Here is a 25,316-nt window from a genome sequence, read left to right as displayed (position 1 = left end):
CTGTTGGTTTTTGCTGTAGCTTATTACTCTTTAAACGCATCCTCTGGGATTCGAGTAGCCTAAATTCACTCGAAAATTGAAATCAGCACTCAGCAGCATTGTGAACGACTGAAAGGAGCCTTTAAAGAGTGTGAGTGCTTGGAGTAATTTCTAATTAAAGTGATGCGCCGACTAATTTATCTGCGCCCTGAGGCCTGCTTTATGCAAGACAGCTACCACAGAACAGTGATACCAGATCTGCTCATGCTCGGTTGCATGATCATAGATGTCATTCACTGTTTTGTTCTTTTTAATGCATGTAGGCCGTGATGAGACAAGACATACTATACGTAAATAAGACCGCTGCGCTCTCTACTTCCTATGTAGCTCTGCCGCATTCCTGCACAGTTTTCCATCTCTCTCTTTTCAGCAGAGCAGTGGTACAATGTTGGGCGTCAAATGTTCAGATCTGAGAGTTTCTCCTCCTCTTCCCTCTCCGTTCTGCAGCTTATCTCAGCATTGTGAAGCGAGCGGAGGGTTTTATTACAGAGGAGATTTAATAAAAGCACAACGTTTTGATGACTTTGCTGCGGCATCTCTTGTGTGTACAGCATCTGTTGTGTGTGTGTGTACGCGTTCAAATGACTGTGTGTGTGTGTGTGTGTGTATGTTTAAAAATCAGCAGTCTTTTAAGTTTCAGCTGCTTTATAAATGTCAGGGCCTTGTCCTTAGATCTTCTTTGAGACATACAAACTGCTGTGAAAGGCAGAATGAAAGCTGTTAGATAGTAATGTCATAGATTTATATTTTTAAAGGGGCACTCCTAAGATTTTACATGTCAAAGTCAGTTGATTAGTCATGTGAAAACTGTTAAATAATGTCCTCTGTGGGTCTGGCGGATCTTTAATAAGTCGAGCAAAAAAACCCTACTTTTTGAGTCTTTCCATTTTTTGATACTTTTTATCAAAGGGAAATGTTATACTTTCTACATCCCACTTCATTTTAGATTAAGATTTAAGCTTACAAAATGCAATTCGTTATCAAAGATTAAGCCAACCTTTTTGATTTGTGAACTCCTTGTGACAACAAACCGGTGTCTCCCTGGGGCCCTGGGGCCCTGGGGCCACTCGTCATGCTTCAGATGTCTACAAGTTGGTTCACCACAGAGACATTTCCCCTCTAAACTTCTAGGACGGTTTCATTTAAAAACATTTAAAAAATGTATATGTTTATTTTTCTTTCCTCTCCCATTAATCATCTATCAACCCTTAAGATTTATCTTGTTAATCCCTGGGGGGAATTGGGCCCCCCTCCGGGAACCACAGGGCTAAACTACTTTATATACAGTTCAGCAGTTAAAACTAGCTTTTCCTCAAGCAGCTACAGCAGTAAAATGCTGATGCATCAGCATTAACAATATTAATCATATACAATAATATAACACTCACATTTACTGCAGCACCAGTACTTTTACTTTTGATACTTTAAGGACATTTTGCTGATACTACCTCAATGCTTTTTTTTCCAAGTATGATGTTAAATACTTCCATCCCGAGTCTCTTCTAAGCCCTATGAAAGTGCAATACCAAATTTCTGGAATACCCCTTTATTATATTTCATACTATTTGTAAGTCTGATGGTACAAATTGGGATTACTGCTGCTTTAAAGACTACGTTTTGAAGTAAAAGTATAGTATAGTACTGTGAAAAGTGCAAAGTGAAAAAAAACATGCAATACCTAATGCATGCAGTGTTTCTCACTCTATTTGAGATTTCTGATTTCTTTTTTTTTTATCCCTCACCACACCATGTTAAAAAGTGTTTTTGGTCATTTAACTGATCATCCGTTATTTGGTTCCCTGCATCAGTCACAAAAGAGGAGATCAGTTAAAAAAAAAGGCAAATGCGGCTCAATATCAGAAATGCCTCTTTTACACTGTGCAAGATTAGACACCAAGTCACCAGTAGAGAAACAGTTTGAGACAGTACACTCTATTTCCAATTATTACATGCAGACATTGAGACAACTTTTTTTTGCAAGTTTTACCAAAACTGGTCTTGCTCAAGCTAGTGTTTTTTCCACATTACATATTACTGCTGTCCACATCTTATCCTGTCTAAAGATAAAACCAGCTCACGCGATCAATGATGCAAAGCACCCAAAGGCGCAGCCAATATAATACAATAGCAGAGCCTCATTCCAGTGGGTTTAGGTATGCAGTTCTGGACATGGTCTTGTAGTCAAACCTTGTCCCACGTTTAAGGCCTGGTCATACAGGCATTTAAGAGCTTAATTTTGATGGAATTTCGGTTCATTCCAATGGAATCGTTGCGATTAACAGATTCACTTGTTGGGTTAAATCCAGGCAAAAGTTCTGCACTGAGTTCAATTTAGGTGTAATCTGACACACGAATATACCCCATTGACCAACAGCAAGCTGGGCTGACAGAGCTGACCTTTGAGGAGATGGTATTATATATTCATATATGTGACATTTTACAAAGACAGCACAGATTAATTTGGCTGTACCACGTTCTGGTGTGACCGGCCCTTTAGACATGAAAAGTAACAGCAGCAGCAGTTTCGACCTGCAGATGTAGCCATGCAGCCAATTTGCATCACCTACAGACAAGGCAAGGGGGTAGCTTCTGCAATTTTAAAACTTGTGTCACCTGCAGGGAATTCAAATAAAAATGAAATGACAGCAGCTTTTACTTTCTTGGCTTGTAAGGAGCAACATCAACATCAGTTTTCACTGCTGCTGCAAATTTTGTAAAACGTGTAAAACTAGTTTGACAGTGACTAAATAGCTCACCTTACAGAAAATGTGCAGCCTGCTAAAAGAGCTGTGTTTATGAGTGAGTTATGAGCTAGCGCAATGAGATGCTTTACATCTAGACAAAGAAATTCAGCTAACGACAAAAACAATGGTTGCCTTATAAACTGGAGCACATTTCAAACTACTTTATATACAGTTCAGCAGGTAAAACGAGCTTTTCCTCAAGCAGCTACAACAGTAAAATGCTGATGCATCAGTATTAACAATATTTATCATATACAATAATATAACACTCACATTTACTGCAGCACCAGTACTTTTACTTTTGATACTTTAAGGATATTTTGCTGACACTACCTCTATGCTTTTTTTCAAGTATGATGTTAAATACTTCCATCCCGAGTCTCTTCTAAGCCCTATGAAAGTGCAATACCAAATTTCTGGAGTACCCCTTTATTATATTTCATACTATTTGTAAGTCTGATGGTACAAATTGGGATTTCTGCTGCTTTACAGACTACGTTTTGAAGTAAAAGTATAGTATAGTACTGTGAAAAGTGCAAAGTGAAAAAAAACATGCAATACCTAATGCATGCAGTGTTTCTCACTCTATTTGAGATTTCTGATCATTTTTTTTTATCCCTCACCACACCATGTTAAAAAGTGTTTTTGGTCATTTAACTGATCCACTTGTCCCTACAGGCATAGCTACTGGCAGGCAGTGAAAAACAAATACATAAAAGGCCAAATGCAAGCAGTTTTTCTAACTCTGTCTGGGAATTCTGATGATTTTTTTTTTTTTTTTTTTATCCCTCACTGCACCATGTTAAAGAATGGTTTTGGTCATTTCTTGGAACCAACTCACTTTTCCCTGGGGGCACAGCTACTGCCATAATATCCACTAAAATATGCTGCAGGGAGGTCTATTATGCAGTAATAACCATTCTGCACTGGCAGAGGTACTGCAAGAAGGAAAGCAATAAATGTACATTTTCTGTACTGTTTTCCATTTTTCAGAGAGAGCTGAGGTGATCATTACAAGCTTAAGTTCTATTCTGATTATGTTGCTCTTTGTTCTCAGCCTGAATACAGATCTTTTGATTTCCAGACGTCTCAGGTGAATGCTGTACTCTGACTACAACCCATTATATGATTTCAGATAATAAAGACTTGGAGAATAGTGGCATAGGTTTATGATATATAGGCTCGTTGACCTAAACATCCTTCTCTCTCAAACTATCTCACTCATTTCCTCACACACACCTGCAAGCACACACACACACAATGTACCAAGGTAGTATTAATGCTCCCTCCTTTTTTCCCTTTCTCCAGCCGGCTTTAATGGTCTGCCATCTTATTAGTCTCCATCATCTCAGGGGTCCCCGAATACTCATAGACCCATTCTGCGGGCCGGTCAATTTGACTCCTGCCTGACTGTGCTGCGATAAAATGTCCCCTGTGTGTACGTGAGTGTTTGTGTATGCAAGCGAGGCGCGTGGGCCAAGAAAAAAGAAAGAGCATAATGTCCAGGAATGTGTGTCGATTTGTGTTTTTGTTCGTAGTGTGTAGCTGTCCCTCTATCAAAATTGCCTGCAGCTCCGAAAATTGACGAAGTGACTCTCCTTTGTACAGCAGGGGGTGCTAATGAGGGGAACTGAAAGACAGAGACATCTGTCTGCGCTCATGCTGGCTGCACATTTTGTCCTGACCCTTTTGCTTTGGCAGTCAACCATTATTTTCAGCCTCTGTCCGTCCACCTCGTCATCTTCACTTTTCCTATTAAACTGTTAAGAAGTCAATGACTTCGGTAAAATTTGAACCCAACGACCTTATCTTTCACACGTACAAGATGATCACGACGGCCAGTGCCATCGCGTTACAGCATGCCTCACTGTGCAGAAAATAGAGCCAAATGCCTCACAAGCAGGCATCTGGTGCTCTCAGCTGCCCCTACCCATTAGTTCCAGAGGTAGCAGAGAGGGCAGAGTGTGAGCTGTAAATCTCCCGTGGGTTCAAATTCAGGGGAAGAATTAATAGTCTGTCTCACTCTACAGTGCATGGCAGGTAACAGAAGAGTTACACAGAGCCTGGAAAAATCTCCATCTGACCTTGTAAGTACAATTTATCCACCTGTTTATCATGTTGTTGAGTTGTTTCACGCTGATGGGATGTAATTGTTTTTTCGTTATGCAAGAAAAACCCTCCGCCAGGTTTAATTTCAAATACTGAATCAAAAAAAAACCCCCAGAAATGTACATCCTCTGCCACACAAACCGTAATAAACACAGGCAGTGATACACTGGATAACTTTTAAGCTAGCTTTTAAGCTATCCCCTATGGAGGAAGAATTTTTCACGTAATTGCCACAAAGTGGGTATTTTTTTTTTTTTTTTTACCTGTTTGGGTCAGGGTCATCTTTCTAAATCATCATGTGTGAACGCATGTCGCTGTAAGTAAAACAGCACGTGGCCTCGGTAAACAGGAGGAGGTAGGGGCCGATTAGAAGTAGCATTAGCTGCCAATGCTGACGTTACATGACGTGTGTTGACTGCTCCTGAATCTAACTCTGTGCACATTGCCTTCTTGTATGAGCGTTGAGAGAGAAGCCCCTTTTAAACAGAGATCCCGCCATATTGCCGTTACGAACATCCCTCATTTTACCGTATTTGCTTGTTTACGCTGAACCAAACAAAGCTGGCATAATACGTACGATGTACGATTTTAGGTAGCATGCCGATGTTTCACAATCAGAGGCGTGACACTACAGTGTCGACGTCTGCCTGGCCATGCCGGCTTTCTTGTTTATGCAGACGCCGATCCCGCTCTGTGACTGATTGGTTTTTTGAAAGCCATATTGATTCTTTCTGAATTTCATGTGAAATTTGGTTTGTATCTGTGGCCGGATTTCTGATTCTTGTACCCGTTAGCTCTGCGTTTATACACTTTAGCTTTGTCTGGACTAAAAAAAACAAGATATAAGTGTTTGCTGAGCTACTGAGCATTAATGAGCTTTAGAGGCGCTGGTAGTTGGATTTTGTTACCTTTGGACAGAGCTAGTTTAGCTTTTTCCCCCTCTTTCCAGTCTTTGTGCGAAGGTAAACCAAGCCTATTGCTAACTACTCCTTTAAACAATCACTAACTACATGACTATTCATATGTGGTGTAGCACCACCGCTTGTTTTGTCTGAGATTTACTAAGTCTAATACTGTATTTCATAAAAATGTTCCTTCTAGTGTTATTTCAGGCAAGACAGGCTGCCTCCAGTATAAAAATTAACAAAAAACGTGGGGTTACACACTTAAAAATATAGACAGTTCATAACAGTTTTCCAGCTGTTATGCCAAATCTTTGATGATTAAATCTCAGAGCTCCACTCAAACACAAACATGATTGTGTATTGCCTGTGCTCAGTTTGGAGCCACGTTGTAAATCTGGGTTTGCTGCTGGTGCCAGATCATCCTTGTGCATTTAACTTAATTCATGCAACAAGTAAGTAAAACGTACAAATAAATAACTGCGAGAGCACGAGAGAGTGAGAGATTCATATGCAGAGCAGGTATTAAAAGAGAAAAATGGGAAAATGTGTTGCATTTATCCTGCACACCTGCCTTACCTCCCAGTCACGCACACACTGAACCGGGCAGCAATCTAACAGTACAGTTTGTTTCCTACTGCTCCCTGTGAAGGGACATTAGGTGTCCCGGGCCTGGGTGATGCTGTCAGGTTCAGCATACATCACCGGGTAGAGTCCTTGCCATGACAGCTCACCGACAGCCTCACGACGGTAGATCAACAAGGAAATGAGTGGAGAGGAAGGAGGTGCTGGAGGAGGAGAGGACGTGAAAAACTGCTGACAAGGCGACCCGCTCTGCCGTCGCCTCGCTCACTGTAATGAGAGACGGGGATGATGGCAAGGAGATTGAGGGGGAGTGACGGGAGAGAGGAAGGAGTGTGGTCGAGGTTTCGATTAGAGAATGAAGAAGAAAGATGGTGTGAACGGTGTGATTTAATGATGTAGGCATGTTTCCATCTGCTAAAGGAGATATCATCTTCTGTACATGTAATATATATTTCTGTTTCAGTTGTGTGTGGTCATTATTAGAAAATCAGGAGCACATACTTATGATGACAAAGACTTATTTTGAGGAATATGTAGGATTAGGGTTTCTTCATTACACTAAAATAAAGGTCTCAACCACAGACCATTGAATGCCGATGAAAGGAAATGTTTCATTCCTTTCTACTCTGTCATGCTTTTGTGCAATGTGCAGCCGTTACCATGACTTCAACTGTGTGTGTAAGTGTGTGTGTGTGTGTGTGTGTGTGTGTTTGTTTTTTTTTGTTTTTTTTGTGGTGAGTCATCCTTGCAGCGTGTATCTCAGGCTGTGTCATTCCTTGTCAGCCTTGTTTTTGAAGAGGTGATGGGTGGTCAAAATGACCTTCTTCTTAAAGCAGGCCAGCGGTGCCAGTCGAACACAGGTTTTGCCCTTTCACGTTGAACAGGACCATTGAGAAACCTTCGAGGTGAAGATGCCTAATGAAACCTTGGACAAAAAGTAAGAAAAAGAAGCTGAATGTAGTGTCGGTGACTCATTATCATTTAAAGTTGATGTAGTTTGTCCTTGCAAAAGTTAGATTAGACCTTTTAATGTAAAAGACATTTCTGAAAAGTGAAGTCAGATCTGGTATTGTGCCTTTGTTGCAGACCAGGTGTCCTTCTCTTTTGATTCCACTCTTTCACCCCTTGGGTAACGATAAAACGAACCATTAGTTTGCTTTTACAGTAGCCTGCTAAGCCCATTTTGAGATAAACCTGCTTGGGCATTGCCAACCAGTCTGGTCACTCTCTAACGGCCCACATCACCTCCAAAGAGGACAATGTCAGAGAAACGTAAAGGTCCACACAGACACGGACAAACTCTCACTCTGGAAGAAAAACCTTTCACATTTCGCTGAGATCTAATTTAATTTTCTCCTGCTCTTATCGGCCCTCGTGATAGGATAGCATCTCACCACCTTCTCGGGGAGAGTCAATGGAAACACAACGCTGGCCCCTGCCTGGCTTAACTTTATTTTTTACCTTAGAATGAACACAGTGGAACATTTTTTCTACCCTTCCCTTGAAGGCAATTTCACCGATGAGGGGAGACTGATTTGGGGTATATGAGTGTGTACGTACGTGTGTGTGTGTGTGTGTGTGTGTCTGAGAACACTGACAGATAATGGAGAACGTGCCAAAGAGTGAATAGTGTGCCTGATGGCAGACCATGCCTTTCCTGCCTCAGCTCCGCCGTTACGATAAACAACTTCTTCCCTGTAGCACCAAGCGCTGGTGACAAATAAGCCCTGTAAGAAGGACAATAAATTACTTCACATTGTAAGTCTGTGCACATTATCCGGAGACTTCTCCAGAAAAATCGACAGCGTTAGTTGTTTGTTCAAACGGTTTAAAATGACCTGTGTTTACATTCATTGCCGAGGCTGGTAGTAGTGTGATGTCCTTATAGTGCAGCGAAATAAAAGGCTTAGGAGGCAGAAGTCGTGGTGGACAGCTGGGCATATGATATTTTTTATTGATTGCCAATAGGGACTGGGATTTGCATCCTGTGTTTTATCCAATTTGGTTTTTCTTTTACTTTATTTTTTCAACCTTACAGGACTAGTTTGAAATTTTGCGAAAACCCTTTTGCTTTCTCGCTGACAGTTAAGAAAGCAAATGCAATGGACGAGAAGATCAATACCACTCTCATGTCCTTACACTATATATGAGGCTAGAGCTAGGAGGTGGTTAGCTTAGCTTAGCACAAAGCCTGGAAACAGTGGGAAAAGGTTAGCCTAACTCTATTAAAAGATTATTGAAAGTTTTTCACGGGGGGTTTATGTGTTGGACTATTTCTTGGCTGAGAGGGCTTGGCTGGGCTGTAACTCTGAAGCGCTCCGCTGGTTGCTGGCAACATCGCATTGACGACAAGACTATTTTACCCTTTGGTTTTGTAAGGATTGAACTAATTAGATAAACAGTGACATGTTCATTATTGAGCTTTAGAGGCGTAGGATAGGCAGATTTACCGTCACTTGCCTGTAGCTTCAAATTTATCTTACATACGCAAGCATAGAGAGCGATCCTCTCATCTAACTCTCGGCAAGAAAGCTAATTTCATTCATTTTTCCTTTAACCACGTGTTGTAGTTCAGCCAGGACTCAAATGTCAAGGTTTCAATCACATAATGCACCAAAAATACGCAGTTTAGTTTGGCGGTGCGGCTCTGCTTGTGTGTTCTCGGAGACAAATCTTAGTAAGCTTGACGCAGACTGTCCTTGACCTCCAAAATCCCCCACAAAGCCTGAGATACACAACATTTATGTTGAACATGAATACATACAGTATTTATAATAGGAGGCTAGGTTAGAAAGAGGGGGTTAATTGTTGAAAGCAGACTGTGGTGGAGCAGCAAGGTTTAGGGAGATAAAATGAGCAGCAAATGTTTATATGGACTGCCTTGTGTTAGTGATGATTAATTGAGCATACTCTTGGTGAGGTTTTTCTCCTTCCACTGTGTGTAAAGATGATGTATATGTGTGTGGTATAACACAGTGAACAACATAGTTTATTTATCAAATATGTGTGCGTGTGTGTCTCATGTTGCCCCTGTATTTTTTTTTTGACAAGTCTTGGGCTCCCACTGTGTTTCGGCTGCCTTAAGTATCTGGCTGTGCTGTGCTGAGTCTGTGTGTCTGTGTGTGTGTGTGTGTGTGTGTGTGTGTGTGTGTGTGTGTGTGTGTGTGTGTTTGTGTATGTGTGTGTGTGTTTACGAGCGTCGAAGCCCACTCCAGTGTAATACACTAAAGAGCTTACAATGTGTTTTATCAGATGCCAAATGTGCTGTCTTGTCCCTTTATCTCCTCTTCAAACACGGATCAAACAGATCATCCTGAATGGACAGGATAGCTTTTACCCTGACAGTGTTATGTATACCTCCTTCGCTGACAGAAAAGTGTGTGTGTGTGTGTGTATGTGTGTGTGTGTGCGTGTGTGAGAGAGACAGTGAGTGAGTCAGCAGGCTGTTATGGTTGTTGAAGGTGAATTGCATTGTAGATTGGTGGATTGATGTTTTCAATTTCTGTTATATTGGCACCATTTTAACATCACATCAATATACTGCAGAGTGCAGTATAAATGCCTTCAAGTATATCAGATTTTACCATGAATATCACAGTATAAATTGTTTCGTTTCAGTTTAGATGTAAATGCAAACATCACAAACTCTTTTTTATTGTATCAATTAATTTAGCACGGAAATAAGATGAATCATTCTATAATTATGTATTGTCAGTGCCAGCCATAACCAAAATAAATGCCTTACAGCCAATATATATAATCATTTATTGGTTTTCCTTGCGCAGTATGATAAACATTCTCAAGGACAGAAAGAGAGAAAAAGAGCAGAAAACTTCAGTTAATACAGTCATAGCTCATATACTAACCAGAATATTCCAGCCCAGGTTGAGTGTGAGGTAAGGACAGACTTAAAGCTACACTAATCAATATTACTCCACAATATTTGAGTAACAATGGGTCAAGTTTAAAGTAAAAAGAGTTACTTGTAGTGATGAGCCCAGATATTCTTCATCCGACTCTGCCGTCTGCAGCTCTGCGGAGCGTTATGGTGTTTTTCAGCTCATTGTTTTTGGCCAAATATTTTGCTCAGGAGTTGGTGGAGTACAAAACAGAGCTTTAAGGAGACAAAATATTGGACTTACATTTGCCCGGTATCCAGAAACTCACCTTTAAATAATGTTGCCCTGTGTGTTTTGGATATGTACAGAGGCAACTGTTTGCCATATCAAAATCACATGATATGCCAGTGTTTTGTTTAAAGCTTGTTGCCCTTACCCCAAGTGGCCAAAAAATAATCTAATGCAGGCTTAACACATCATTCTTTATCGTCTTGTCTCCTGTTGGCATTTTATTTATGTCACAAAGCAACTGTTCAAGCTGAAAATCACTCCAGCATTACAGAGAAAATTAATTGGATCTCCAATAGTGGGGACTTTAGCTGTATAACAAATTCTACATCAATTCCTTGCTTGTGTCTTAAACTTATTTTTTTCACTGGTTTTGTCTTAAAATCTACGAGAATCTGTCCATATCCTCAAGTACATCACTGTAGTTGATTTTTCAGTTTCAGTATTTCAGCCCTTATATCATTTCTGTCTAAATCACTCTGGAAATTGGTGTATTTCCATTCCCTGCACTTGTCTGTCCTCTGTTTGTTTTAGATACTATCTCTTAGACAATCTGTTTCAGTACTGTATTGATAATCCTCTCAAAACTCATCTTTATCCTCCATACAGCAAAGTCATTTCTCAACAACAGTGAAATTTCTCACTCGCAGCCTCTTGTGTGGTGTGAGTATTTAGGCTGTCGCATCACAACACTGAGCAGTTTCATTTACATTTCATGTTCATTTTCCGTCACGTCTTTGAGCCTTTCTGTTCTATTTGTGACAATTTCTGTCTTTTCTGCTCCGGAGAAGGCTTCATCCTCTCACTGTCCCATCCATTCTGAAATATTACAGGGAGCAACTTCCAGCTCCCAATATAAATTTGGACCTTCCTGGATGTAATGAAAGTCTGGATTTATCTCCATGTCAGCACGCTGCCTCTGATTCCCCTGGGTCTTCTTACATCTCTTGCGATTCGTAGATCAGTCTATGGATATTTGTTTTCTGTCAACCATGCCCTGTAATGTACCCAGTTCATCTCCTTGTGCTCATGTCTTTCCATCTTTTCATCCTGGTAAAAATTTACAAGCTCAAGTTAAGCAACTTTACTCCTCTTCCTTTTTGTTAACTCTTTATCTGTTGTCTATTTTCCACAACTGCCATGTTGCTGGTGTTTTACCTTCTTTATTTGAATCGACATATGCTGAACTGACCCTCCGCAAAGCCCCATCCCTGTTAGCAATTGTTGCTACAACTGTCAAGCTGTTTTTTCTGGCAGGATACATATGCAGTTCATAGCAATAACAGTGGCAGATTTACCAATCAAAATCATAGTAATGTATTTTTAAACAATGGATATTCGATTTCACACAGAGGTAAACCAAATTAGGCCTCAAATGTTCAACCAACAACCATAGAGTTTGTCGTTGAAATGACCACTGTAGCTAGCAGATCAGCTGTTTCCAGCTTGCTCTCATTGGCTATTGAGGGTTTATGCTCAATATTCCATCATACCTGTCAGACTACAGGATCATTTGGGCAGATAACTGGTTCAGACCAGCCTCGAATTGAGAACGTCCCCGCGATTGTTGGGGTTGGTGGCGCAGATGGGACCCAAAATCTGCTCAATAATCCATCATAACTCATGGATTTATGTCTTAATTTTATGTGTCCAGCTGATTTGTTTTGAAATGAGAAGTCTGTAAAATGGTTTTGAATATGCCCTTGATGGCTATATATATGACATAATGCTAAAAGACTTACGCTTAAGCTACATGTCCCATGCAAAAAAGGCAACATCCTCACCAGAGGATGAGATTTATAAAGATTTATAAATTAAAATTTTTACTGTAAAACTCTGATAAAATATGTGCACGGTGTAATCAGTTCCTTAGACTGTTGCAAAGAAAAAAGACCAGTCTACAAACTGTTCAGATACTGAGTATTGCTCTTAGGGGTTTGGCAAACTAGTACTCCACAAATTTTTTGATTACAAAAACACCCCAACTTCAAGCGTTGGCGTTTCACACTCAAAAGACAGATTTTGGATGGAACCTTTAATTCCAATAATATTGCTAAGCGCTCAAGCAGAAAAAAAAATTGGCTTACACAAACACTTAATCAAAATAAACATTGAAATTTCATTACATTTAAAAGTGTAATAATTATCTGTTCACGCTCACCCACAGGACTTGAAGGAGCTCCCGGGAGATTCCAGATCACTCGTCTTCTCCCATTTAATAAGTGTATGAGTAACAAAAGAGTCACTTCAGCAGAAAGCACAGACACATAAATAATTCAGAGATCGATATTTGTCAAAACTGTGCGGCATGTAACAGCACACCAAAGACGGTGTATCTATGTAAAGATTTTGTAGAATTTTTTCATTTAGGTCAAAATCATTTAGAGAAAGCAAAGTGGCTAACTGAACCCCATCACTATCTTGTACTAGCCTATTCACAATAGTGAATAATTGCACAAGGTGTACAGCCAGTCTTCAAACTTCAATACTGCAGGAGCAAAGATGCGTAGTATTTCCTTAACCTTTCGAACGTGAGCTCAGATTCGCAGTTAACCTAACCTCGTCATTTCACAGCAGTGTCTTTCTCAACTCTTCTGTTTCCCTTAAACGTTTCTATTCTGACCTTCTTGAGCATGCAGTCAACATATAACTGGGGCTGTCAAAGTGGGGCTGACAACCTCCACTTTGATCACTATACTAGCTGAATCATCTGACTCTCATAATATCATATTACCCCTTCACCATAGATGAACACAGTGGTGGCAGGCACCACTATTTCTGTCTCTTTAGACTCACTTACACAAGAGGCAGTGTGCCATTACTTCTGCAGTGTCAACTTTTATTATTATATTCAGCATAAAAGTGAAAGCCTGAGTTATACTCTTTTAAGCATGAATATATCAGTGCCAAAACGAGACATTTCTCTCAGTCACTGCAGTTTGTTAATTTTTCTTATCTCTCAGGCAATAATTTCATAGCTGAAGCGCAGTACCAAATAGAGCAGCTGAATCAATACCCTTGGTGTGCATAATACCTTGAGTAGCTCCAAAGTTTTGTTTAATACCTTCTGTATATTTAAAAAATAGTAAGCCTTTCTACAGATATGTGTTCTGCATTGCTTAACAGAGCTAAATTCAAACAAGGGATTCGTGCATTGGGAAACTGCCTGAGGATATTTTCAAATATGAGAAAAAGGATGAGAGCCAAATAAGGAAGAAACACAGTTATTTCCTCCTGACGAGCCACATAATAAGCAATTAGTTTGTGAAATCATCAGGGTAGGGGGACGGCTCGATTGTTTGTTCCACTCACAATGAGGCGAAGCAGCAGCTGAATCCTTGCTTGAGGCATTGTTGCTTTTGAACACACCCTTTCCTCTCTCCCTCTCTGTCAGGTGCCCATAAAAAGCTGCTTTTGCCACGAGGTACAAAAATAGCACCGTGATTGTTATGTTTAACAAGATGTGAATGAGAAGCAGGACAGTAAGCATGAAAAAAGACAAAGAGGACTATGACAATCTAAGGCCGGCTTTAGGTAATGGAGATGCTTTACGTAGCACTGTGAGGTTTACCTCAGCAGGAAGTACTCACTACTGAGTCTGCTTTCCATATTTTCGATTCAGGTTTTCATATGAAGTTAAATGAATGTCTTATTACTGCAGAGAACTGCAGATATGACAGATGAGCTGTCACAGTATCCTTTGCACACCGAGCAAGCCATGCTGAACTCCTCTTATATTGCTTCTATGCAGGTGGTGTCGACTGGTCACATACACTGGACCTGAATTCATGAATTTGAAGACTTTGGATATTGCAAAATTGAAAAAACTGGAGATTGGAGTTTGACAGCAATGAGTTGTGACTTCACTTGGACTTTAGCCTTTAGACTCGATTTTGATGACCTGAAATCCTCCCAAGTGTGCAGCCATGCAGATTCCTTTTCCTGATGACAGATATACAGTACATCCAACAGCAGCCATTCACATTGGTAGGGTAAGGTGCGTTTGATAGTGTACACCAGCAGACACACAGGGGACGATACCTGGGTTATCACATTAGGCACAACTGATCTTGCTGTTTTCAGCCTTGCTAGCAGCATGGCTCTACGGATGTCGATCAGTCTGTCCAACACTGAAATATCTCAGCATCTTTGGAATGGATTAAGATTAAATTTTATACAGGCATTCATGGTTCCCAGACAATGTGTCGTCATGATTTTGATTATCCCCTGACTTATCCCAACAACTATTGGATGGACTGCGATTTGGTACAGGAATTTGCATTCCCTTCAAGTGGTCCCTTGACTTTTCATTTAACACCATCATCGGGTCAACATTTTAAAAAGCATTAAAATTGATGAAGGGTGCATAATGGCTTGGACTTCATAGCCAAGTCTTGAGACTTACTTGTGACTTGCAAAACAATGACTTAACTGGAAAAAAAACATTGACAGGACTACAGGCAGCAGTTTCTTTATCTACAAAATATATTTGGAAAGCCAAAATTGTAGTATAGAAACATATTTTTTACAAGGAATAGTTGTTACCCGACACTACCAGATTTAGATGACATTCTGTGACATTGAATGATATTGTGACTGTCATTTTCCATCCCTGAGGTCCTGCCTATGAGTCCTCGCCTGTGTATATACAGTGTCTGTATACTTGCAGTGTGTCAACCATACATCTATGCAATTTCCCCTACTACTGTCTCTCTCTCTTTTTCGCTCTGTCTCTTGCTGCGTCTCTCTCCATTTTACCCACGTCCTGGGGCAATGGCGTTTGAAGAGATTCGATTTGAAATCCTGTCTTGCATATTTTACAAGCCCAACCTGATTTATACCCTGTGCTCTGTTGTTGCTGGAAAGATGTTTCATTGACATTGCATGGGAAAGCCTGTGGTTAAACTGGTCTGTGTATATATCCTTACAATGTTGTATGTGCAAGCAGTTTGTCCCTGAACCCTTTTGGGTGAATATCCTCATTCAATCTTAAAATTCAACACAATAGATAGAAATCTGTCATTTTGACAGCAGGAGGCACGAAACTGTTTCTGCCGTGTCTTGTTTTGTAGTCTCACCTCAACCTGCTCACCTTGTGATACCGATCACTGGCCCTCCATAAAAGAGCCAAGTGCCTGCATGGGATTTTAACAAGAGCCAGAGGCTGATTCTCTGATATTCAGAGTCATAAACCAGTCGACATTGGTCTCAGTCCTCTTCAGTCTCTCGGTGCTCAGAATATATAGATTACATACAAAAAATGCAGAATTAGAAACTGCCACTCTTTTATTCCAGGTTTCTTCTCTCTTTGCCTGCCTCTTGTTAAATACTGCTGTGTAAGAGCTACGTAGTCCCGCCCAAGTGAGCGCAATATTGATTGGCATCTCCATAACCGATCCATCATTTCAAGATTGATCACAAGAGGCGAGCAGAAAGCACAGAGGGGATGCCACCTACCATGCATCACTGGATGTCTACTCAAGGTGAATTTCATAGGGTAGAGGTAGCCATGGTAGGGATAGTAGCGTCCATACATATTTTTAATTTATTTATTATCCTTTAAAATAGGACTTCATTCTCATTCTTCCAGTTTTCGACAAGAGAAGGGATCATTCCCTTTTGAGCCATTTCCCAATAATAATTTCTAACTGGAAAGATCATTTTTACGATTGTTTTAAAATCACCTTTCCCCTTGCATGCTTTAAGTCAAGCCCACTGCAGAAGCTTTAACCTTTTTTTCCTCGGGGAAAGAAAAAAAAAGCACAGATTCTGTAAACCCTATGACCCATCCAGTGCCTGTCTCATGATTTAAACATTTCATGGTTATATTTGTTAACCATTCTACACTATAGCTTCTGTCGATGGGGCCAAGAATGTGCTGCTGTGCGGCTCTCCGGAGATTACACAATATGCACGAGGCATGTGAAATGGTTCCTCAGTACCTTTCAGGACTTTATTGTCTGCTTTTAAGCAAGAGGACGGCTCTTATGGGAGCGATGGTGCTGCATGTGTGTGTGGTTAGCTGATGCATGTTACCATTTGACCTTGATCATGGAAAACAGAGACTCAAAGACAGGACATATGGCTTTTCATCTGTTGATGAGGGGAGGCCCAGATGGATATGCTTGATTCCAGAGAGATATTGTGCTATTTAATTTATATTTTAGAATTGTATCCCGTAGCTATGAGTAATTACTGTTCTGTCCTTCCATATGTTCTGCACACTACCACCATACAGAGTCCCTCTGTCTAGTTTTTTTTTTTTTTAAATTGGACTGCCTTATACAGTATGTTGAACTTGAATAAGTTCAGTGTTTTACTTATACTTAAAATATTTCTTAATATAAAATGACTAAAAGCAGCACATTTAAAACAAACTCTCTGTTTCTGACTTGTGAGCGACAGATTACAAAATAATGCCAAGCTCCAAAAACACTTCCGCCTACAGTTCCCATAGTGCAGCTTCCTTAGACCCACACTGTGCCAAAGTCTTTCAAACTCAGTGTCTACGGGTTATAAAAATGTCGAACTCTCCAGGCTGAGGGAATCATTATGACGTCACCAGGGTTATGTCCTCAGACCGGACAAAGTACCTCCAGTATCTTCAACTGGTTTCACAGGCTGTGTACTCCCCATGACCAGTGAACTCATCTTCATGTGTGAAAACAGTGGAGTTTTTTTTAACACTGTGGATCTTTGGCGCAACAGTATCGTTGGCTGTGAGTTGTTCTGATTAGGCTTTCAGTCGTGCATTTCCAGAGTCAGAGCATTGTCTCCGTGCCTCTGTCACCCTTAGGCTCTTCCTCCTCTCCTCATCCCTACTGCAACACACATCTCATAACCACACAGTCATACCTCCCAGCGGACAGTTCCCTCTCCTTACACACACTCAGGGTCTCTCACTGCTTCCCTGACAGCTCACACCATCAGATTGTATTTTAAAAGCAGCACAAAATGAGCGGAAGCCAGTTGAGTGTCCCTTACCGAACTATCGTGAATACATGTTGACAGGGAGGTTAATAAGAGGTAAGGGTTGTAGATTGGATAGAGAGGGAGGGCAGGAATTCTTGTATGTACTCTTTTTGATTGCTAACGATGAAGTAAAAAAAAAATTGGTCAACTTGACCTAGTGTTTCGTCTTTTTGATGCTAATTTGCTCGAAGCCGACATTGTGCTTTTTAATAGCTAGTGCTTCTTTATCAGGGGTGATAACTTTTTGAATGAACTGGAATGAAAATGATTTGCAGCCTGAAAAGAAATGGTGACAGTACAAAGCCGAACTTATGTCATTGTCGGAGTTTTATTGCATCTGATTTTTTTCTTGTGGCTTGGAATGAGATCGAAGTGACTCGGCTATAATTCAGAACGTATAACATGAAATAATGTATACCATGGCTAAAGTAATGAAATCACACATAGATATCCAAAACCTCCATTTACAATCTGACATCCTTTCCTCTGTGGTCCCCCCCTCCCAGTCTGAATCCTCTGCTGTGCACGTGGCACTAAGTCATGTTTTTCCCGCTTGCAGAGACTGATGAATTTCAAATACACTTACCCCATATATTACCATCCCCATGCATCATGAAGAAAGAAATATGCTTATTTATGCAGAAGCCTCTGTTCTCCAGTCTGCCCTTGTGTTCTGCCTGATGAACTGATTAATTCTCTATATGAGGGCTATGAGAAACAGATATAGGGGAAGCAGGAAGGGAAGAAGGATGTAGTGTAAGTGGCAGGGTGACTGATTCCTGCGTAGAGGAATGATTTTGAGAGGCAGAAAATAGAAAAGAAAGTGAAATAAGTGCTTTTTGGTTTCCATATGGGAAAAAGATAGGATCCATGTCTAACATTGAAAGAATACTACCGCAGCTTCTTCAGGGATCTCATTGGCTACGACTTCTGCTGATGCAGTTTTCCTCACATAATGCCCTCTTCAGCAACTCGTTGGCTGCAGTCCACCAGAGGATCGGCCCTTTGAACCCCAACGGTCACACTGCCCGATATCTCATCACTGCTGCCGCACACCTCCACAGTGATGATGCAGCAAAAGCTGTGTGATCAAGGTTAATGAAACTCGAAGCAGCCCACAGCACCTGAGTTCACACTCAAAACATAATCAGTGGACTTCCTGTATAAAGATAATGGCCTTCATGTTTGATCTCCTAACCCTACACACTGTGCAGCAGATGCTCGGGGGCTATAGTCCGCACTGGGACTGGATATTACCAGTATCTTGCCCTCTCTTCTCCTGCAGCTCCTCGTTGTGGTGGTTGTCATGAAAATGTGCTTTTAGTCCACTTTTCTAGCTGAATAAAATTTGAGATGAAAAAATTAGCATCGACACTTGCCTGTTTAGCTTTATGTGCCTCCATACCTGTAACCATCATGGTCTGAAGTGGAAGCCAATGCAGTGGAAGCAGTTCCTGTAATGGCTGCTAGATACCAGCTCCAACAAACTCTCCTTATGTGAAGACAAAACAAAAACTAATTTGGTCAAAAATAATGTTTCGCCACAAAAATGTAAGGTTCTAATGATCTATTTTATTTTTATGTGCCCTTATCAGTGGAAGTCATTATTCATATCATTGTTTCTACCAATATTAAAAGAAATAGTTGGGCTAGTTGTGCTGTCACCTGTGGGTGAGAGCAGAGAAGCTGCTTCCATGTTTTCTACAGTCTTTGATGCTTCATACCGGAAGAACTAAATGATGTCTTTGCCAGATGCCTTTGCTGCTGCCCTGCTGCACCCTTTCTTTTCAGAGAGAAACTAAGATGGTCACAAGGCCGAAAGAACTTTAGTGAGAGATACTGGTGAGGGCTTTGATTCCCAGAAAAACAGGATTTCTTATATCATGACTGTCTTGTTATTTTTTAGCTTTTTTGTTAGCATAACCTCCGTATTTAATGCCTAGACTGGCAGTAGTTTGAGAAAGTGATCTTCCTGCTATTTCATACTTATGCTGCACTACATTTCAGAGGAAAATATTGTACTTCTAACCCCACTACATTTATCTGACGGCTAGAATTATTAGTTACTTGTCAGGTTTAAAAAAAACAAAAACAAAACAAGATAAATAAATAAAAAATAAAATATATATATAAAGCTTATAAAATACAACATATTGTTAGAGTTTCAACCAGTGGTCTCCAATCTTTTTGGTTTGTGACCCCTTACAAAAAAGCAGTGTCTTCTCAGGGTCCCTTGTCATGTTTCAGATATTTTGTTATCAGTACTGAAGAGACATTTCTCCTCTAAACTTCTTGGATGGTTTAATTTAAACAATTGTTTTACGCTCAAAGATCTAAAACTATGTAATATTTCACAAAAAGCAAAGAATAGAGAAAAGTCCAAAAAAAGAAGGAAAACAGATGTGTGTAGCAGAACTTTGTTTTTTCTTCCTTCTTACCATATTTATCATTTCACAAACCCTGAGATTTATTTTGTTTGGAAGGGGCCCAAGCCCTCAGCTGGGAACCACTGGACTTACGTACTCAGATGTATTTTAAGTAATTGAAACTATCTTAACCTCAACCAGCTACCGAAGAACAGTACAATAATATCATATACTGTATAACGATATATCAGTCACAGGGGCCATTTTTCTGCAGAACAAGTACTTTTAATTTTGATATTTTAAGTAAATTTTGCTGATGCGGACTTTTACTTAATTAATTATTCATTACATGGCACTTGTATTCTTGTATTGGCCTGGGCTTATACTTACGCATACAGAGAAAGCATATCCAAAAATTGCATGTGAGCAGAGCACCCACCATATTCAGTACTCAGCAGGAATATAGTATGTGTTACATCCCTGTAATGCTGCAAAATGACTATACACACACACACACACACACACACACACACACACACACACACACACATATATATATATATATATATATATATAAAAATTCTCTGTATTTTTGTAGTGTATGCTTTATTGCAGATTCAAAATGTGGCAGAATTTCACAAAAGTGGGCTGCAATTTATTCAGATTCTTTCAAAATCCATGGAGTGGATTAATTTTACACTAGTGGACATTTGCTTTGCAGGTCTGGTAGTGTGAGCTGTTGTCCAGCTGATAGACGACAAACAATAAATAACACACAGCACCAGACAGACAGACCTGGACTCGTGTCATACCGCAATACCGGGCTGTTAGCAATCATTGGCAGAGAGCGCAGGAGACGTCAGTGGACACTGTAATTATATCCTGGATGGAACACATGGAGGCCACCGTGCTCATCCGTCTTTAAAACCGACATATGAAAAAATGAGAGGAGAGGGAGGCAGCTTCCAGGGCTTGTCTCCGCCTCGTCAGTCACGTTGACACCTGGAAGCACTCAATCTCCTTACCTGGTGGAGGACAGAGTGGCAGGAAGAATGTGTGTGTGTGTGTGTGTGTGTGTGTGTGTGTGTGTGTGTGTGTGTGTGTGTGTGTGTGTGTGTGTGTGAGAGAGGTTGAGAGAGAGAAAGGGAGAGAAAGGGCGAGGGTTGGACAGAAAGGATGACAGGAAGCTTGACAAAATGGATGAAAGGAATGAGGATGAGAGAAGCAGATATGCAGAGGGAGCATGACTGACAGCCTTAGAAGTTGGAGGAAGGTGAAGCCATCGTTGAGCTGATGCACACATGCTATGCTGTATATGGATATACACACATGCATATACTATGTTATCAGTGACTGCATTCACTTTCCATGGTAATTTATATATGTGTCCTCTTGCAAATAATCCCCTTAAATTTAAATCCAGCTGCATATAGCCTATTGGATGTCAGATTATCTCTCACTATAACAAGTGCTCCAGCGAAATGCTAATGGGAAGGACTACAATTAGATCCACAACAATGAGCAGAAACATTGTGAGCAGAGATGGCTGGCCTCAGAACAACTCTCTTGCTAAAAGAAGTCTTCTGCTCTTTCCAGGCAGGTCTATTTTTTGCACAAGAAAAAGCTCACCTGCAGCTGAGTGTCAAAGCAGCAGACTTTATTTCTCTATTCATTATTCATTACTCGCAAGCTCTATTTTAGAAGTAGCAGACCCAGCTATATGCCTGCTAAAGATACTTTCTCCTCAAGCTCATGTGCTGCCGTGTGTGATGAAAATGAGAAGTGAACCTCCTGTGCAGGGAGGGGAAGCAGACAGGCTTTTGCTGCGCACAAATCTGTTTGAATCTTTTTTTTTTCAGATTTAGGGCCGTGTTCGCACACAACACACTCTGGGCTAGGACAGGAAATAAGCAGATAGCAGACTGATACACACACTTTTATATAAGACAGCAAATTTCCAGCCACAAATACACACATACATTAGGTGGGTTTGTAGAGGTTATATTTCCTCCCCCCGTTGAGTCCTTTCACCTGTCTCTGCAACTTTGGCAAATGCGCGGATTTATGTGCTGATTTATGCTGTTAAGACTAAAAGTTTGTCGTCGCTGTGAAGCCTCCTCCTCTGGGGAGAATCATGCTGGTTTTTCTTCTGCAGCACTCTGCATATTGCAGACCGAATGCCCTGATTTTATGCTCACTGATTCCAGTCTTATCACCGCTTCCAATAAGAGGGGGAAAAAAAAAATTCTTATCTTAATCTGGGTAATAACATGCCCCACTCTTATCACAACCACTGTCAACTAGTGTGTAAACCTGGCTCGGATTCAAAGGATCTTTCAGGAAAATCTGCTGATACTTAACATGATGCCCTTATAATACGTGTGTATTAGCAAAATGGAACAACAGTGACAAGTCTGGCAGAGAAATAAAAGCAGGACTCAGTATTATATGTGAAAATTGAGATTGATTTAGTACATAGACCTTAATTTATTTGTGCATTAAGCTATTATGAACTTTTCATTCCGCTTTTCAAACATTTAGATATCATTTAAATATGAGGTGTGTATTTTCAGACAGTCTCTCCTGGAAGGCATAGACTTGAATTGATTTGTACACAAGTCAAAAGCGACGAAATTAGTCGTGAAAAGACTGAAAAAAAAACGGAGCTTGAGAGAGAACTTCAAGCCCTGCTTACTTTATCACCTCTTCGCAGCTGGCCAGTCACAAACTTAAAGTGTCTGCGAACGTTGGGTTGTCGATGACGCTGGTGACGTTGGTGACGTTGATCCCCGTCAACGTGGCAAAGGTGGGAAGGGAGGGGGGTGTGAGACAAACACTTCTGTTGAAGCATACCGGCTGCATAAGTACAGCCTTACAGATCGGCCTACATGGCTGTAGACTCTTAATCTTGTTCCTGTGGCCGTCAGCTGACAAGTGGGAAAGGACAATATTGCAAATGGTTTACAAGATACTGGAGAAGAAAATGACAGTTACACAAGTCAATAGATTAAGACGCTCAAAACAGATCCTCTAACAGCTGACATTTTTTGTCTCTAAAGCTTTGGGCTATAAACTGTGAAATCATTCTTTTATATCGCTTCATTGTAGGATCTATAGGTAATTTAACAAGTACATGAAGCGTGAAACATTTTATTCTTTTGGTGGAAAGATGTACAAACAAATATGCACTATTTTGTCACTGTCACATTCTAATGGGAGAAAAAGAAAAAGACACTGAGAGAGATATAGAGATAGATGGGGCTAAAGCATCTCTCTTGCACTAAAACTAAAACAAATGAAAAAAAGAGGGGCTAATAAAAGAAAGTAGAGAGAAAGAAGAGGGTCTGGCTTATCTTTAGAAACAGATCAAACCAAAACACTGCAACGAAGATACCCACCTCCTTTCTGTGTGTCAGGTTGCACCTCATTTGTTATTACACCACGAAGAGCTGCCACTACCCACACTAAAACTGTAACTCGCAACCATTCACACATATACAAGCACACACATGCAGTCTAAAAGACTATTTGTATTAGTGCATGACTGTCTCTCATGTCTTTGTTTGTGTACGTGTGTGTGTGTGTGTGCATGTGTGTGTGTAGGCGTGTGTCACTATGGGCTGTCAACGTTCTTGTTTTTTCAAATTTTCTCCTCTGAAGATTTTGCTGAAATAAATAATCGCTTTTGATCTTTTTCTTCCGCTCTTGTACACTGTGGTTTTGTGAGCTGCTCTGTGCTGTACATTTTCCTCGTTTTCATTGTCTGTCTGTGTCTAGACAGACAAGAGAGGCAGACAGAACAGAGCAGGTAGACAGATGAACTGGCCCTGCACACAGCTGGTAGCAGAGTGAGATCATACAAAAAAAAAAAAGGGTCCACTTCTTACCACTAACCCAGGCAGCCTGGAGAAGAGGTCAGAGGTCACCACGGATGCAGCAGCAACCTCACTCTGCATTTTCTCCTCCTTTCTGCAGCGATGACCTTTCACCAGTCTCATCTATGGGGGAGGAAGGGAAGGGAGGAGAGGGGGAGCTGCAGAGTGAGGCCCAGTCACAGCCACAGCCAGAACCACAGCCCCACAAACAGCAGCAAGAGACTCAGCCACAGACTCAACCACCACATCCCCAGTCTGAGCCCCAACCGCAGACTCAACCTCAGCCCAGGCCCGAAAGCAAACCTCAGCCAGAACCCGAACCCAAACCACAGCCTGCACCGGAGCCCGAGCCTCAGCCCCAAGTCGAGGCTCGGTGTGAGGAAGCAGCACGGGACGCCTCTAAAGCCCCTTCGCCTTGCAGAGAGGAGCAGACAGACGGGGAGCAAGAGAATCAAAGGTCGGAAGAAGTTGTGGAGGCAAAGAGAAAGCAAGAGGGAGGGGAGGACGAGCGGCGTGAGGGCGAAGCAGCTCAGGAGGAAGAGGAGGAGGAGGAAGAAGGGGGAGGAGCTAAAGGAGGTGGGGCGGGGAGGAGAGCCAGCCTGCACCACACGGCCTCGCCCTTGAGGGTGCAGCGCAACGGGGCCGGCTCGCACTCCGCCACCTCGGACTATGAGCTCTCGCTTGACCTCAAAAATAAGCAGGTAGGGTTGTGTTGGGGACGGGGGAACGGGTGGGGACGGTGGGGTTGGTGTGTTGTGTGGATTAAGGGAGGGGGAGGGCGGAAAGTACAGTAACCTGGCTTGTGTGTATTGTAGGTCTTATGGAGTGACATGTATGGTGTGATGTTTAGATTTCTGTCTGAGAAGGAGGATGTTTGGTTTGGAGGAAAAGCTGGCGTTTGATGAGATTGTTTCTTTGTCGTATTGATCCCTATCGGCTCTTTTGGACTATCCAAACTGTACCTAATTCCTTTTCTTCATTATCATAAACCGTCATTGTCGTTGCCATGCCATCACTTCATCAACATCCGCACTGGACATCCGTCTTCCACCAAATTTGGCTCGTGAAAGTATGTTTTCTGAAACCTAATATAACTATCCCCCAGGTATTTTACTGCTGTGTTGTTATTTTCTGAGAATAGAGCAACTCATGTACATTAGATTCAGGGCACTGTATTGTTTTGGCAATGATGCATACTTACACGTACACACGTCAGGATAATATAAACTCAATGTACAAACAAGTTGCATTTGTATCTGCATGAATGAAAATAATAATTTGTCTTTTCTTTGCTGCTATATAATACTCACTGGATGATGAAAAGCTCCCAATTCCATGGAGAATAAAAGCACGTGATCGTTATCTCTTCTCATCTTATTATAGCCAGTTAAACTGATTTTGTCCGAAACTGATGTGTCCGTGAACTGTGACTGTACTTGCACATGCGTCGCCATGTTTTCATGTCTGTGTTCTTATCGTGCTGTTCATCAGGGGCTCAGAACTCCTCTGCATTACATTGTCGTCTCCATTTCAAGACCCATCAAACATTCGCCCTCCACTTTCATTGCCATCCATTTAACCGACATTCTTCAGTCCA

General features: G+C 41.1%; 1 protein-coding gene across 1 annotated transcript in view; it reads left to right on the top strand.

Annotated features, from left to right (window-relative positions):
• Nucleotides 1–25,316, top strand: part of iqsec3a (IQ motif and Sec7 domain ArfGEF 3a) — a 103,841-nt gene that overhangs the window by 30,129 nt on the left and 48,396 nt on the right. The window contains exon 3 of the mRNA XM_040146976.1: nucleotides 23,820–24,420. Coding sequence (XP_040002910.1) covers nucleotides 23,820–24,420 — 601 coding nt within the window. The remainder of the gene's footprint in view (nucleotides 1–23,819; nucleotides 24,421–25,316) is intronic.

Source organism: Xiphias gladius, chromosome 2 (assembly GCF_016859285.1).
Source record: "Xiphias gladius isolate SHS-SW01 ecotype Sanya breed wild chromosome 2, ASM1685928v1, whole genome shotgun sequence".
Classification (NCBI taxonomy): domain Eukaryota; kingdom Metazoa; phylum Chordata; class Actinopteri; order Istiophoriformes; family Xiphiidae; genus Xiphias; species Xiphias gladius.
The sequence above is the reverse complement of the archived record's forward strand: the minus strand, read 5'-3'. Positions and strand labels throughout refer to the sequence as shown.